The sequence below is a fragment of the Protopterus annectens genome, chromosome 5.part1 (genome assembly GCF_019279795.1).
Source record: "Protopterus annectens isolate FY-2018-M chromosome 5.part1, PAN1.0, whole genome shotgun sequence".
NCBI lineage: Eukaryota > Metazoa > Chordata > Ceratodontiformes > Protopteridae > Protopterus > Protopterus annectens.
Window position 1 is genome coordinate 410437244 of NC_056736.1, and position 16229 is coordinate 410453472.

The following is a 16229-nucleotide window of genomic DNA, read 5'->3' on the forward strand; positions in this document are numbered from 1 at the left end:
TATGTCATCATATAATATTAAAAACTGTCCTGACTACATCTGAAAACCATTCAGGCATCCAGCAAACATTTGCCCATAATTTACTAGAAAACTGACACTGCGAATCACTGAATTTATCATGGCAGTGGACACGACAAAATATTACCTAAAATCAATAGCAGTTTATATACTATTAGCCCTAATACCACTGTCAGAGCTGATGCTAAAGCATTTAACAGCCCAGCGCCTCAAACATGGAACATATCCCCTTGTCAAGATAGAAATGCTCAATACAATATCCTCACAACAGAACCCCAATGTGGTACCACTTAAGGCGTTAAACTAAAAATGTGTTACCTCTGTTAATCAGTTTTATAACCTGGCTGCATTTGTTTTTCTTTATTACCCACTAAACAAACTAAATTACAAGTGCAGCTGCTCTAAAATCCTTCCTTTTATTGTGCTTTCTTTCACAGTGTTCATTCGTGTAGGATGTTTGCAAGTTGCATCAACCAAATATCAAACCCGCAAAATCTGATGAATAGCTAGAATATGATCATCTACTTTTTATATTTTGCTTTGCAAGCACGCTTCTTTCTACTAGGATAATAAATCACCAAACTCTTCTACTGTATGTATAAATCACTGCCTCCTGTTTTACTTACACTTTGTTGACTGGGTTAATCCAACTAAGCCGACAGCATTCTTATAGGGGAGGCCTGATGTGCTGTTCATACTGACTAGGGAAAGTTGGTAAGGGCACCAAGGAAATTCCTATTATCTCTTTGATAAGTGCAGTGGGGTCTTTTACATCAACCTGCCCTACCACCAAATTAGGAAGACAGGACCTCAGTTTAACATCTCATCCAAAGAATGTCACAGTCAGGAATGCATAAGCACTTCTTATGCTGCAATGCAGTATTAGTACTGGAAAGTAAATCCAAACACCTAGTGGGAACAAAACTTACAGCCTCCTGATCTTTCAGGATTAAAGGTGAGTGAGCTGCCTTTTGGGCAACTAGCACTATGTTAACAGCAATCACCAACAGTGATACTGTACAGTACATCTGGAATAATTATTTAAATATTGTGTTTATCCCCACTTATTCTCCATAAATGGACTTCTCAAACCTGAGCTATTCCCATAAGCAAGCAGTTTTTGAAAATATTGTCTATACAACAAACTGGAAATGCAAACAGTCTCTAACATCAGTGTTTCTAAGTATAGACAAGTAATCAGAAAATATGTAAGATGCAGTTTGATTCACTTACTTGAGGAGTAAATGTAAAAATTTGATTCCTTATCTTGTACAGTTTAGAAGTACCCAAAACACCAATGTGGCGAAATGGTCGACCACTCAGTTTCAAATTCTTATTTTGCCCTAAAAAAAGGAAAATAAATCAGTTTAATCATTAGTTAAAATTTGCTCCATGGTTCTGTTTAATTAGCAGTATAAACTATGCTCTGTTGTAATGATGGTTAAGTAGGCAGTCTTCCTTTAAGAGTAGAAAATAATCCAATATCCATCCATTTCATACAGATTTTTTTACATTTACATTCCCATGGGTCCTGCATCTAGTGTGTTTTGAGCATGGCTTTATTTTATTAAAGTCCAGTGGCTATGTGGCTAGTGGACCAAATCAGTAAGAAATGATTAAAATATTTAAAGACTGCAATAAGAATAGTTAATAATAACGATGTGTACCATATTATTTTAAGCTAAAATGCCTACAGTTTTTAAATAATTACCAAAAAGTACTTAATATTACTTGGCAACTCAGTACTAGAAAGTTCTTAAAATGGCTGAAATGGCAGACCAATATGATAATTATGCTCAGATTTTATTTTGTTTCAGATCCTTTAGGCCTTCTTGCAAGGAGTCACAGAGCAGAATCTCACCAGCTGATTATTCATGGAGGAACAAATGGGTCTGATCTAGTTTTCATACATGAGGGTATGCCCTGTCCTGCTCAGCTTTTCTGCCACACAATACTCCTCTGACGGAATGAAGGATACCTGTAGAGTGACACTGTGCTGTGAACTATATTGCAAGTTAACATGGCTAGTCTGCAAATGGGGTATGACCTTGTACCCCATGCTAGCTGATGTACCACATGACTGTGTTAATGTCTGAAACAAACTGAGGAGGTCCCATGGACCACTGATGATTCAGAGAATTAAGCGCTTTTATAAGGGCAAGCATTTCTTTTATACTCATGTGCTTGCATCTGTCCTATGTGTCCCACACACCTTGCACTTTTATCTCTGCTTAAACTGCTTCACAAGCAAAATCTAAGGGGTCTGTGATGACTGAATGCATTGGGAGAAGGGGGTGACTCAAATTTAGGGATATTTGCTGTCTCTACCAAGTAATTTTTCTTCTGACAAAACTCAGTACTGGAATTTGAAAATACAAATGATGCCAGTGATGGGACCAAAGAGACTTTAAATACCATTGTATCTTTCTTATGTGGAGTCTTGCCAGGGTTTTCGTAAGAATTAAGGATATCATGAAACCCAAAACACTGAGGAATTTCTTCAGAATGCCTAAAATCTGAGTGGAAAACCTTAGAAATGGATCTAGATATAGATCTTATTTTTTTCCTGGAGAAGAAAGCATCTTTGAACTTAAGGCATCTAGCTGACACCCCAGGAACACAATCCTGCACAAAGGAATCAAAAAAGCTTTTGAGCGTTCTCTTGGAATCCCAGTTTGTGTAAGAGATCTATCATCCAAGTGACAGATTACTGACACTTTAAAAAAGGACTCTGCAAAGATAAGCAAGTCATCTAAATATTTAAAAATGTGGATACCCTGTAATGAGGTATAACTGGGGCTAGACACTTTGTGAACACTCTTGGTGTATTGCATAGTCCAAAGGTTAAGGCAGAGAACTGATAATGTGATTGAGACACAGAAAACATGAAGACATTTTTAAGTCTGGATAAATAGAAATGTGATAAGCATCTTTTAAATCTAGTGTTTGAAGGAAAATTGAATGAGGAAGAAGAGGCAAGTGATTGGGAAGTGATACATTTAAACCTAGGCAAGTGATCGGGAAGTGATACATTTAAACCTAGGTAAGTGATCGGGAAGTGATACATTTAAACCTAGGTAAGTGATCGGGAAGTGATACATTTAAGCCTAGGTAAGTGATCGGGAAGTGATAAATTTAAACGTATGCACTATCACTAACAGGCCAAAGAAACAAAGATCCAGAACTTGCCTCCAAACATTTTGTTTCTTTGGCAATAAAAACATCCTTGAATAAAAACATTTCCCAACTATTGAAGCAGGAACTGTTTCTATCACTTCCTGGAAAGAATGTGATGAATGACAGGTGTAAATAAAATAATCTGGACTGGTAGAGGAGGAATGACCCCCCCAGAATGATCTCATTTGTCTGAAACTGCCAAAGAGAGAAGTGGAGATTCATACTTCCCAGAATGGAAAAATGATTGCCAGGGTGACAGGAGGGAACAATGTTCCCTTAAATAGTCAAACTGACTTGGACTGCCCTTGGTTTTGGAGAGTTCTTGACTTATTTTAGGAATACCCTTGCCATTATGCCAAAATTGGATGAAGGGTAGAAAAATCATAGCTTCTATGATTTAACTTTGCTCTTTCATCACGTTTTGATCAGCAGCAACGGAACTAAAAAGTGAATCATTACTGAAAGGAGAATTTAAAATATCATTATTCACAGCCTCTTGGGAGGTTCTGAGAATGTAGACAGGCGAACCTCTTCAAAACAGTACCAGTGGCTATAGCTCTGGAAGAAGCATCAACGGAGTCATGCACACACTGCAAACCAATTGAAGTGAACAGTACAACAGAAAAAAAGAATAATCTGAAGATTTTTCCTCACAAGAAAAAAAATGCAGACCAAACATTCCTGATACATTCGCAATTACCCAGAATAAACATTAATATGTGAGCCTAACAATTAAACATTCAGAAAATCAAAAGTTGCAGAAGCATAGCTGCTGGATCAGTTTTGGGAAGAGTGTATAAAAATCTAAAAGACTAATGAACTTTATACATTCTATCTGCCTTAAGGGCAGCAGGCTGGCCTACCAGGAAAAATATAGACAGAGACAAACTCATCCTCCAAAGCTGGCAGAAGTGGAGGAAATGGTAAAGTTTCAAGAAATTCCTTCTGTATCATCTCATAGAATTTTCTGAGGCACTGAAAAACCTTAGTGCACACCCACTGAAAACACTGGCACATTCTGGAAATATAGAGGAATGCCCAAAGGGAGAATCAAAAACGTATCTCTCCTCTGACTCTGAATAATAAAACCGAGGAGAAAAACCTGTATTTGTACCTTCATCTTCCTTTGCAGATTCAGACTCTTAAGTATCAATCCACTTTCTTTTACCAGAAAACACTAAGAAGCATCAATAGCCTTAATAGAGCCTTGAGCCAGACTGAGTAAACTGCTCCTGTCTACAGAAATTTGAGGAGGAGAAGACGCGTGTTTACTTTCGGTTTGTTTTTGACAGAAAAAATGAGGCCAACAGTCTTTTAAATGGCAGGAGTAGCAGCTTCCCTAGGGATGGGCACAACCTTGGCTCTCCCTCCAACCATCGCAAAGGATATGGTTAACTCTCAGTCCATAGTGGCTGTAGGCACTACATAAGAGTGATCCAGGGTAAAAGAAAATGGTCTGAGGTACAACAAATGGCCACAGCAGACACCCTTCTCTGGCTGAGGCAAACTAATTGCCTGCTGCAGTGGCAAAGTCAGTTTGTTTAACTTTTTCTTTTTGTGGCTGGAAGAAGGACCTGCCATGAGATGTTTGCTCCATGGTCAAGCCTTAAATGGTGCCTCTTTCTCAGGGAAAACACGCTGAAAAAGCTGGTAAAAATTTAGTCCTTAAAAGTGACCTTTTCCACATAAAAACAGTAAAAAGCACTTTAAAACATGTAGCTAGTCCTAAAACGTAAAATACACACAATTTCTTCACAGAAATTAAACAGACAAGAAAAAAAGAGCATTCTCGTTTAAAAGTATAATATAGTCTTGTGACAGTCTGTTAAAACACAAGCTCCTACGTTTAAAATAACTTTCTTAAATAGGAAAATGTTAATAAACAAAATGTTTATAATGGAAGATTTTCCCCAAAGTGAAGTGCCCAGCTAAGGAACAGCACAAGCTTACTGTCAATCATCAAAAGCCTCCGAGTAGCATGGCCTTCTGTGGCAGGAATGTTCTGAAGGGCTTGGCACCCAAAGCTGTTAGTCAGTTCAACTCAAGCTGACTAATAGTTTGGGTGTGTAAAAGGTGTCCTGAAGCCTTGGATGCTGGCTGGCTGCTATATCCTATGCAAGATATAACCCATATAGCTTAGGATACTGCAGCGGTTGACCAATACGAAAAACATCAAGCCAAATCTATTTCCCAACAATAACTACATACAATAATCAGGGGATGGAGAGTGAGTATGGCTACTGCAGCAGTGAGTAATTTGAACATTGGCTGTTATGGATATGTGCAATTTACAAAACTGTACTATGCTTCTCATTCCCACTGCTGCAGTAGCCTTTAGACTATATGGGTTGATTACCAAAGCCCATTGAACCTGGAGGAAGGAAGGATATGGATCCAGCAGCCCCTGGAGAATGATCCTAGCAAAGCCTATCCTGGATCTGGATAAAGAATACGGTTTATAATGCCTTGTAAAGGTATATACAGAAAACCTCAATAATTCTTCTAGATTCCATCCTTTTCCAATAAGGATTTGAAGAAGACAAGGCCCTTGTATTGTGAGGCTTGATACTGCATAGAATCATTTTACCATGCTGAGCATAATAAAAGGCAATAGCCATGGACGGCCATGTAGAAATAGTCTGTGTTGACATGAGTAATCTTTTCTTGGTTCAAACATAAGAAATGGGATCAGCTTTTCTAAAGGACTTGGCTCTCTCAGATAGTACTTGAGTTGCTTATGCATGTCCAGAGTATGTAGAATCTTTTCTCCCTAGTCCTGATAATCTGTAAGATTGATGGACAGATTCAAAGTAAACCTGAAACAATCCTTGGCATGAATGAGCAATTTTGTTCTTAGTGACACCCTATCCTTCGGGAAGACCAGCTAGGATTCAACACCATGAGAGCTTGCAACTCAATTACTTTCTTGTAGATGTCAGAACAATGAAGGGAACATTTTCCCATGTTGTTGTATGTTGTATCTTTCGGCTTTTCCCGGTTAGGGGTCGCCACAGTGGAACTCCGGTCTGCTAATGATTGGCAGTAGATTTTTATGTACGAGTTGCCAGCCCTGACACACAACCTTCAACGAAGGTAAGCCCATTCACGCATGTCTCCACACAGAAGACGCTTTAGCTGAGAATCAAACAGGATAACATCTTACTGTGAGGCTACAAAGCTACTGCAGCACCACCACCACAGTTTGGAACAGTAATGAACCTTAATGCCTAATTTTCAGGTTTAAAATGGAGAAGCGGCAAATGTTTCCAGCACAAAATTAAGATCCCAGGAAGGAGCAACATGTCTGAATTATGGTCTGTTATATAACACACCTTTCAGATACTGTTGTACTAAAAACGTTGAAGAAAGTGGAGGTTCTATGACCAGACAGGCTGAAATGGCCACAAGATGTATCTTGATAGAGGACTAAGAAGCCAGAGGAAAGTAACTCACACAGACATTTGAGCACCAGTGGTACATAATCCCTGATAGGGCTCTGGCTATTGGGTAGGCACCCACTAGAAAATCTTTTTGACTTGCCACAACAACATTTTCTAGTGTTAGGTTTTCTTGCCTCCATAAGTACCTTTTGCACATTTCCTGAAAACAGGTGCCTAAAAGGTATTATAACTGAATTGTCTAGGCAATTAGTTGAAGATGTTCGAGAAAGGGCTGTATCAAACTCCCCCTGTCTTGTCAGTAGGTACAGTCTGAGAGGAAGATTGTGATAATTGCCCCTGGACCAACTCTTTAAGAAGAGAGAACCAATGTAGCCTGGACCTAAAGAGGATCACCACAATTATTTTTGCAGAGTCCTTCTGAAGATTTGTAATTACCATAGACATCAGTGGAAGGAGTAGAAATGCTTAAAGGACAACCGTACCCACAGACTCAAAAAGCATGTTTATTTCATCATGGTTTGGTGTTTCCTACATTTTAACACCACTCTGTGACTATTTAGAGCTTTTTAGATATTTTATATGCAATTTTTGACTCTGACCACATAGGGTCTGGCATCTTGAAATAATTCTGTTTAGTCTGCCTCAAGTATCCCAGAATGCACTGTTTGTCTGCAAGCTCCTGTCAGTCCACTGATTTTACAGGCATTCACTGCTGTGTTATAGTCACCTACTTTTGGTTAAAATGTTATCCTTTTTCAGTGACTACTTCAAACACAAGCAGTGCAAATGCTACAGAACAGAAGTGAAAAGTACATTTTATTGCTCTTTCTTCTTAGAAATGCTAACTTGATTTATTTTGTGAAGGCTGAAATCTAGTTCAAGGTATCTCCCCTCCCCCTTCACACCTACCTTCCCTAGCTGTCAAAGAGCTATGGGTAATTTGACCCATTATCTGCATGTGATTGACAACTCACAGCAGGTGACCAGACTAATGTACTGTTTTCTTGTCAGCCTTTCCTTCTTTACAGTGGGAGATTTTTTTGTTGCACTCCTGTCAAATTTAGAACCAGACTCCATAGAACTGGGAATAATCAATATTTTGCAAAGCATCAAACTTCCACTTATTTTTCCTTCCTGTTTAGTTAAATAGCTAACAAATTGCACTATAAACACAAAATATTTCTCAGACTTGCATGACAGCACCCACATGCCTTTTTAAGTGGTAATTTAAGAAAATTACGGTATTGCATACTTTTTGTAATATGATGTAGTGTTGTTGATTATTTGTGACAGACATCTGTTTCTTATGTAAAAACATGCAATTAATGTCTAAGCGTGGTCATTGCAAATTTATGCTCTTAGTTTTTGCACCTGTTACTGTGCTTCTGCTTGTACTTTGTCACATATTGGTAGGGCTCTTCAGAAAAGTGAGATTACAGTTTGGCATTTTTGCTAGGTTAAGAGTGGGCTGGGCAAGGCAGCTCTGACATCACTATGTGGGAGGTCCACTGGCTCTTCTATACAGCATGCAAATCAGGTGGGGATTCCATCACTTTGGGGGAGGAAATGTCCTTGTAGCTAGAGCAAGAGCTCTGGCAGATGTGACATCATCATTTTAGAGCCAGCTAGGTTTTCAAAGTGAAAGTAAAACAGTACGGAAAGGTAGGAAGCCTAACAGGGAAAACAGTTGAGTGAATCATAGTTTTTAAAGCTGCATGGGTGATTTTCTCAAGGCTGTATCAATGAACAGGGACTAAAAGAGAAAGCAGGTTGAGCAATCTGCTTTAATATCCCGTTGTTGTCCTTTAAGGGAACATTCCTCTCCATGGGAACGAGAAAGCATTTTTTCAGGCTAGTTTGCAAGGAGTATTGGAAAAGAATCTGTATACATGTCTGTTTTTAAAGGAGACAAACAGATCTACGTGTTTTTCTCACAAATTAATCTATTCTTGGAAGACTCCCTTGATCAATTTCCATTTATCAGGGTCTGCCCTTGTCCTGCTCAGCTTGCCTGGCACTATGTTTTTGCTCTGACTGAATGCATGGAGGGGTAAAGAGTGCTGAAAAGCTACCTCTCAAGACATCATAACCAGACTGCGTTGATGGTACAAACTTGCCTTTGCTTCTTTATGTACCACATCACTTTGTTGTTGTTGATAATCATCTGGAGATATCCTGAGAACCATAGATGATAGAGATTTTAAGGCATGGATCACAACCAAGATCCCTTTGACATTTATGTGCTTTGGTCTGTCTAGTTTGTAGGTTCATTGCTCAAAGAAGATTATTAGGCTAATGACTTAAGACCCTTTACATACCTAGCCAATATAAACTACTTTTACCCAATATATGGTACTTACGGGGCAAGAGGAATAGCATGGATTCTTGCCTGTGCCTTGAGTATCTTACAGAAAATTTCCAGATAAAAATCCACCTTCATGCATTAAAAAAGCCTTTTGCAGAAGAGTATTCACAAGACATCATAAAAAGACAATTATGTGAGATGGGGTCAAGGAGGATTTCTTAATATTTATCTGGAATCCCAGATAGGTCAGAAGAGATGAAATCCATGTTAAGGACTCAATATTGGTGAATGGATTCTGCAATGACAGTAAGTCATCCAAATATGGAAAACTATTATATTATTGTCATTCAGTCTGCAATGAACTACGGCTGGAGCTCAACACACTGTCAATATCCTTGGAGTAGTAGATAACCCAAATGGTAATTGCAAAGAACTGATAATGTGACTTAGAAAGAGCAAATCTGAGAAATGCCCTGAAGCATTTCACTATGGGAAACTGATGGTATGCATCTTTTAGGTCTAAAGCTTCCCTGGGGAATGAAAGGCAACAGACTCTAGAGGGTCAACATCTTTGCGATTCCCGTGTACTGGCCCAGTAATCAAGTTGCCTCAATCCAGCTGTGCCCCCTTTCTGCCCAGACTATAAGGTAGTACCGAATGCCACCAACCACTGATCTCACCTATTATAAGGCCCTTCCCAAAGGGTGACCAGTTTCACTGTGTAATGTTACTGTTATCCAAACAGTAAGTGTGACTGAGCAGCAAGACTATTGGAGTGGCTTGGACAGTATCATCAAATATATGCAAGTACTCTCTAAGAGCTAAATTATCTCTACACAAAACAGCCACAGTTGAAAGGTTTAAAAATATGTCATAATTAATAAAAACACAAGACAAATCTCATCAATTCAACACAGTGCTAATCAAGAGTTCAGAAATCACAGGAAATTTAAAACAATATTGTAGGGTAGTCTGAGATAAATAAAGAAAACAGACTAAAATGGCTAAATTCCTATCTAACTCAAAGAGAAACTCTGTCCTAAATAACTATACTTACAAGGCAAAGTGCTGGTGAGTTATCAGCTTCAGACAAAATCCAAAATGCTCAATTTTAATGTCTGAAAAAGTCTTAAATTGATAGCACCCAGTACTGCTGATTCATTTCACATTACATAATTTTTATCACTTCTCCTTTAGTTCCCAGGCTAACAGAAACTCAAAATTTACATTTCTTTGTAAGCTGCACCTGGCCAGGAAGCCACAGCAATAAAAGACACTTTTATATGTAAACCTTAGTAATTATCTCTTAAATTAAGATGATAGAAAAAAATTTCCTGGCCCACACATCCTGTCTCTGAGCTTGAGATCAAACACAGTTGTAATTCTTTACTTAACAGCTTTCTTCCAGCAGGGTGCACTGTGGTTACATATTTGAAGTTCAGCATATAACACAGTTTTCTTACATTTAGTTTTCTTACATTTGTAAAAACAAGCCGGTGGATTATATTAACAGGTTCATAGGTTGGTACTATGCAAGCCTAGCCATAACAATTCCCTGGCTATTTCTTCCCACACTATTTACTTCCCTGGACCACTGTCTAGCAGGGTGACTGATGTGATCCCCAGGGTGAATTTCCTTTCTCCCATCCAATCGTCAAGGTTCCTTTTGAAGAAGGCCAAAGAGGCACTCTGCTTGACATGTATGGGCAAATCTATTCCAGAGTCTGGGGAGTCTCTGGATCAGGAACCTATCCCTCCAGCATGTTTTGTTTATTGTGATGACAAGGTTTAGATCCCTGGAGCGTATGGCTCTGAGGGATTAGGATTTCTTTAAGTGTAGCATGTTCAATAGCTCTGGGTTTGACATGGCCTTGTATGTTAAGCAGAGATCGCCTCTGAGTAGACGATATGCGACAGAGTATAGCTGGAGTTTTTTAAGGCGGTCAGTGTAGGGCATCTGCTTTAGGCCTGTGATTCTTTTAGTGAGGTATTTCTGTGGCCTTTCCAGTTGTTGCAGATGTCTTGAGAGGTACATACCAAATGGGGCGTTGTATTCTATAATGGGTCTAATGAGGGATGAGTACAGTGGGACAATGACCTCCTTTTTTCTGGATGAAAAGCCCTTAGTGATGAGGTGTGCCACATAGAATGATTTCCTGACTGTTATGGTGATGTGGTTATTGAAGGTGAGACCACTGTTCACCTGTGTCCCTAAGTCTCTTATCACACTTTTGGTGTTTAGTGTACTGCCACCTACATGGTAATTCACGGATACATGTTTTTCCCAAAGGGGATAACTATGCATTTCTTGGCATTGAGCTTGAGCCCATGGCTCCGGCATCAAGCATTTGTTTCTGTAAGGCCCTTTTGTAGAGTATCCACATCATTTGGGGATTCAATAATGGCTCCCAGTTTGCAGTCATCTACGAACTTTGTTAGCCAGAGTCCCTTAGTGTTGGCCTGTACTTCAGAGAAGTAGATGCCAAACAAGAGCGGTCCCAGGACTGAACCCTGAGGTACTCCACTTGTCACTTTGTCTGGAGCTGGATTTGGAGTCGGCTACTTTTACAGTGTGGGTTCTATCAGTAAGCCAGTTAGCAACTCATTGGGTGACATAGGGATTAATGTCCAGCTTAGTAAGTTTATCTATGATTCCAGAGTGGGGGATGGTGTCAAAGGCCTTGGCAAGGTCTGGATAGGCTGTGTGGACCACCTTACCCTTGTCCATGGCTCTGGAGACTGATTCGAAGAAGTCAGTCAGGTTCAGGAGACGAGATCGGCCCTTCACGAACCCAAACTGGGTGGGGTCCAGTGTTTGAAGGTTGCCAATGTCTTTGTTTATAAGTTCCATGATAATACACTCCATGGCCTTGCAGATAAGGCTGGTCAGACTGATGGGATGGTAGTTTCTGGGATCCAAGGTGGATCCCCCCTTGTGGAGTGGGATAACTGTAGCTCTCCGCCACTCAGTGGGCACAAAACCTGAGGTGAGGCTATGATTAAACATGACACTTAGGTGAGGTGCCAGTTCATATTGTAGTTCATGTAGTACACAGTCCGGGATGTCATCTGGTCCCATGGATGCTGTATTCTTAGCTTTGGAGAGTACGTTTTTTACCTGTGTGGCCGTTATTACTGGAATTTGGCAATCTTCCAGTATTGAGATGGGCCATTTTTGGGGTGGGGAGGGTGAAGTTGGCACTGAATCGATTTGCCAGGATATTGGCAATATCCTTGGGATCAGTATATTTAATGCCATTCTGTTTTAGCTCAGAGCAGATCTGAGCATTGCCATTTAGATTCCTGACATAGTTATAGAATGCCTTGTGTCTTTGGAATCTTTGGCAATTTTATTTTCGTAACTAGCTTTGGAGGATTTTATGAGGGATCTCAGTTTCTTACTGCGGCTGGTAAGGGAGTTTTTTGCATACTGGGATTTTCCTCTTTTCTGCAACAGTTTCTTCCTTTTGTTGTAAAGTTTGTTTATGGCAGGGGACCACAAGATTGGCTTCCTTTTTTTGGATGAGAGCATCTTGGTTCTATTTGGGATGGCACGATTCATGCATGAGTGGATGTGCTCATACAGTGCCTTAGTGTAGGATTCAGCAGTAGAATTTTCAGTTCCCGTCTGCATGGGTGTCATGACGTTTGTCACTTCTGACTTGAGTAGCATGATGTTGGCTTTGGAGAAGTTTTTTATGGAGGTTTCCTTACTGGGGGGTGGGGGTGGGATGTGGATGTTAAGGGTGATTAGCTTATGGTCAGACCTGACTAATGAGGGGGTGACCACAGGTGTGGAGCATCGCTTTCCCATGTTGGTAATGACCAGGTCTAGGATATTGGAGCCCCTGGTAGGACTATGGATTAGTTGATCCAGGGCATTGGAATTTATGAATTCCAAAAACCGTTGGGCAAAGGTGTTGGTAGGTACATGAGTAGTTTTCCCATTCAATAGCAGGGTAGTTAAAATCACCCAGTACTAGGGTGTTTGGTTTTATCTTAATATTTTCCAGTATGTTTAGAAAGGTATAGTGAGAATCTTGGGGTATGGTGGGGGATCTGTAGCAAGCTACAATTTGGATTGCAGTCTTACCTAGTGTTAGTTGCACCTGGAGAATTTCAGATGCATTGTGTTGGGCAACTAGCCTGGTGGTGTGAATATCCTTGGTGAATATTGACACTCCTCCACCTTTAGTGTTTCGGTCCTGGTTTGGTGGCCAAAAAGTGTGGTAAGACTTGTAGCCTGGTATTGCAGGGGTGCTCTCTGGAGCCTTGAACCAGGTTTCAGTTACTGCACAGATATCGATGTTCTCCATTTTTAGGAGTGCCTCGAGAGAGTGCATTTTGAGGTTTAGACTTCTAGCATTGACAATGACATAGAATTATCTACAAAATTATATTTAGCTAGGCTGTCAGCTTTCACAATCCACCCCCCCCTCCCCAGAGAACTCAAGCTAGTTTTTCAAGTGACCTTTGAGAAACATTGTTTGAGAGGGTTAGGTCTATCTGGGTATACCTTAGCCCATTTCCCTGTTTTGAGAGCCCATCTGTGTTGGCATTGCTAACCCACTGCAGTGCTGCACTGACATATCATATTCTTGCAACCCTAGGCTCCACCTTAGCAAATTGGAATTTTGCCGGCTCGGTGTTACCATGTTAGGGGACTGTGATCTGTAACTACAGTGAATTTTCTTCCATACAGATAAGGCTGAAGTTTCTGCAGTGCCCACACTATGGCTAGACATTCCTTTTTTACAGCTGCATAGCATTCTTCCATGGGGTGAAGCCTACAAAACTGAGATAAACCACTGGGTGCTCTTCTCCCTCTGAGGAAATCTGGCTAAGTACAGCCTCCGCCCCATGGTTCAAAGCATCCACCTGCACAACAAATTCATTGCTGTAATCTGGACTGGCTAACACGGGGGGGGGGGTCCTCCCAAAGCTTCTTTAAGCTTCTGAAATGCCTGTTCACATGCTGTGGTCCAACTACCTTATCTGGCCTGTTTTGCCTTGTCAGGTCTGTAAGGGGAGCAACTATGGTACTATAACTGGGGACTATTGGGGAACTATTTCTGTAGTACCTGGCTGTCCCTAAAAATGCTTTTTGGCAACAGGTGCAGGCCATGCCTGAATGACTTCCACTTTGGCAGGTTCTGGCCTGATCTTAACACTCCCCACTCTATGTCCCAGGTAGATGACCTCTGCCATACCCACCTGACATTTGCTCGATTTAATGGTCAACGCTGCCCTCTGTAGTCTTCCCAGCACTTCCCTTACATGGTGAAGGTGCTCTTGCCAGGAATGGCTTTAGATGGCAATATCATCTAGGTAAGCAAGGGCAACCCCTCCTGCTAGGATATGATCTACCAGTCTCTGGAAAGTTGATGGGGCATTTTTCATCCCAAAGGGCATCTTTGTGAACTCATACAAGTCAAAAGGAGTCACAAAGCCTGACCTCTCTCTAGCACTGGGAGTCAAGGGCACCTGCCAGTAACCCTTGGTAAGATACCTAGCCCCACCCAGCTGCTCTAGGGCTTTATCTGTCCTAGCCATGGGCTAAGCATCTGACCCTGTGTGACTATTTAATTTCCTGTAGTCTACACAGAACCTGGTGCTGCCATCCTTCCTTGACACCAGCACCACTGGGGAGGCCCAGGGACTGTTGGACTCATGAATTACCCCTAGTTCCAACATTTCCTGTATCTCCTCCCTCAGAGTCTGTTTGACTCTCTCAGGCACCCTATAAGGGGCCTGCTTAATAGGCCTTTGGGGTCCTGTATCCACCAGGTGGGTGCACCCTGGTTTCCCAGTGAACATGTCCCCAAACCCCTGTAACACTGCTCAGATTTCTCAAACCCAGGTAGGAGACAGCTTCTGGGCCATTGCTACCCCTTCCACTGAGGTTTCCATCTGAGCCTCACTGAGATCATCAGTCACCAGCTCTCCCTCAGACTCCTCCTATAATCCACTGCAAATACTCATCACAAGGGCCTCCCTTTCATGGTAAGGTTTCATCATGTTAACATGGTACAATTTGTGCCCCTGCCTCCTGCCTAGCAGTTCTACCATGTAGTTACCATCACTAACCTTCCTTACCACATTGTAGAGACCTTCCCAAGTTGCTTGCAGCTTGCTGTGTCTGACAGGAATGAGAATGTACCAAGTCCTATGCCCGAGAGGATGCACGGTCCAAACCAAGTAGAAAGCTCCAAATAGACCAGCAAGGCAGCACAGAGTTCAATATATTTATTAAATACTGATAAATGAAACAAACTAGTTTCGGCCAACAGCCTTCTTCAGTGTAAAACAGTATAATCAAGTTCATTTAAATCATCCTTTAAATACATATCAAGAGCCAATCAAAAGGTTGAGCTCATAAATACTGATAAGTTTGAAGATTATTTATAATACATGTTTTGGGGCACTTGAAGTAAATCATATAGATATACAATAAAAATTGGTATATATACTCGAGTGAGGTTCATCCATAACATGAAAAAGTAACCAACAAGTTACTTACATGAAACAAAACAAATTATTAGTATATTCTAACAAATTCATATGGCAATATATTCATACTTAGAGTTGGTTTTTATTATGCCATCCTGGAAAAGCCTCTATCACAGGCTATACTAATAATTTGTTTTGTTTCATGTAAGTAACTTGTTGGTTACTTTTTCATGTTATGGATGAACCTCACTCGAGTATATATACCAATTTTTATTGTATATCTATATGATTTACTTCAAGTGCCCCAAAACATGTATTATAAATAATCTTCAAACTTATCAGTATTTATGAGCTCAACCTTTTGATTGGCTCTTGATATGTATTTAAAGGATGATTTAAATGAACTTGATTATACTGTTTTACACTGAAGAAGGCTGTTGGCCGAAACTAGTTTGTTTCATTTATCAGTATTTAATAAATATATTGAACTCTGTGCTGCCTTGCTGGTCTATTTGGAGCTTTCTACTTGGTTTGGACCGTGCATCCTCTCGGGCATAGGACTTGGTACATTCTGTTTGTTCACTCTGTGCTGGGGGACCGAGCAGTGGAGTCGTTTGTCAGCCTGTTCCTGGCTGAAGAATCTTGGTGGTAACTTTTGTGTTCATCTGCCTTTAAGCTCACTTGTTTGTTCTTTTTACAGTGAGCTGGCAGTACTGTTATAAGTTTAGTTCATTTGAATTGGGCATGAACTGGTATATACGAGCCTGTTTGAAGCAGCAAGCTACGACTATCGGGTGGAGGAGCGCCATTTTTGTTAATGCTTTGCTTGGCGGTGCATCTGTAACTGATAACAAGTCTGTTGGACTCTCTCTCATTTG

General features: G+C 40.6%; 1 protein-coding gene across 4 annotated transcripts in view; it reads right to left on the reverse strand.

The window, feature by feature from the left end:
- Positions 1–16229, reverse strand: part of PHKA2 (phosphorylase kinase regulatory subunit alpha 2) — a 1461438-nt gene that overhangs the window by 728998 nt on the left and 716211 nt on the right. For all 4 annotated transcript variants that reach the window (XM_044073068.1, XM_044073067.1, XM_044073065.1 and 1 more), the window contains exon 17: positions 1252–1361. In XM_044073068.1, coding sequence (XP_043929003.1) covers positions 1252–1361 — 110 coding nt within the window. The remainder of the gene's footprint in view (positions 1–1251; positions 1362–16229) is intronic.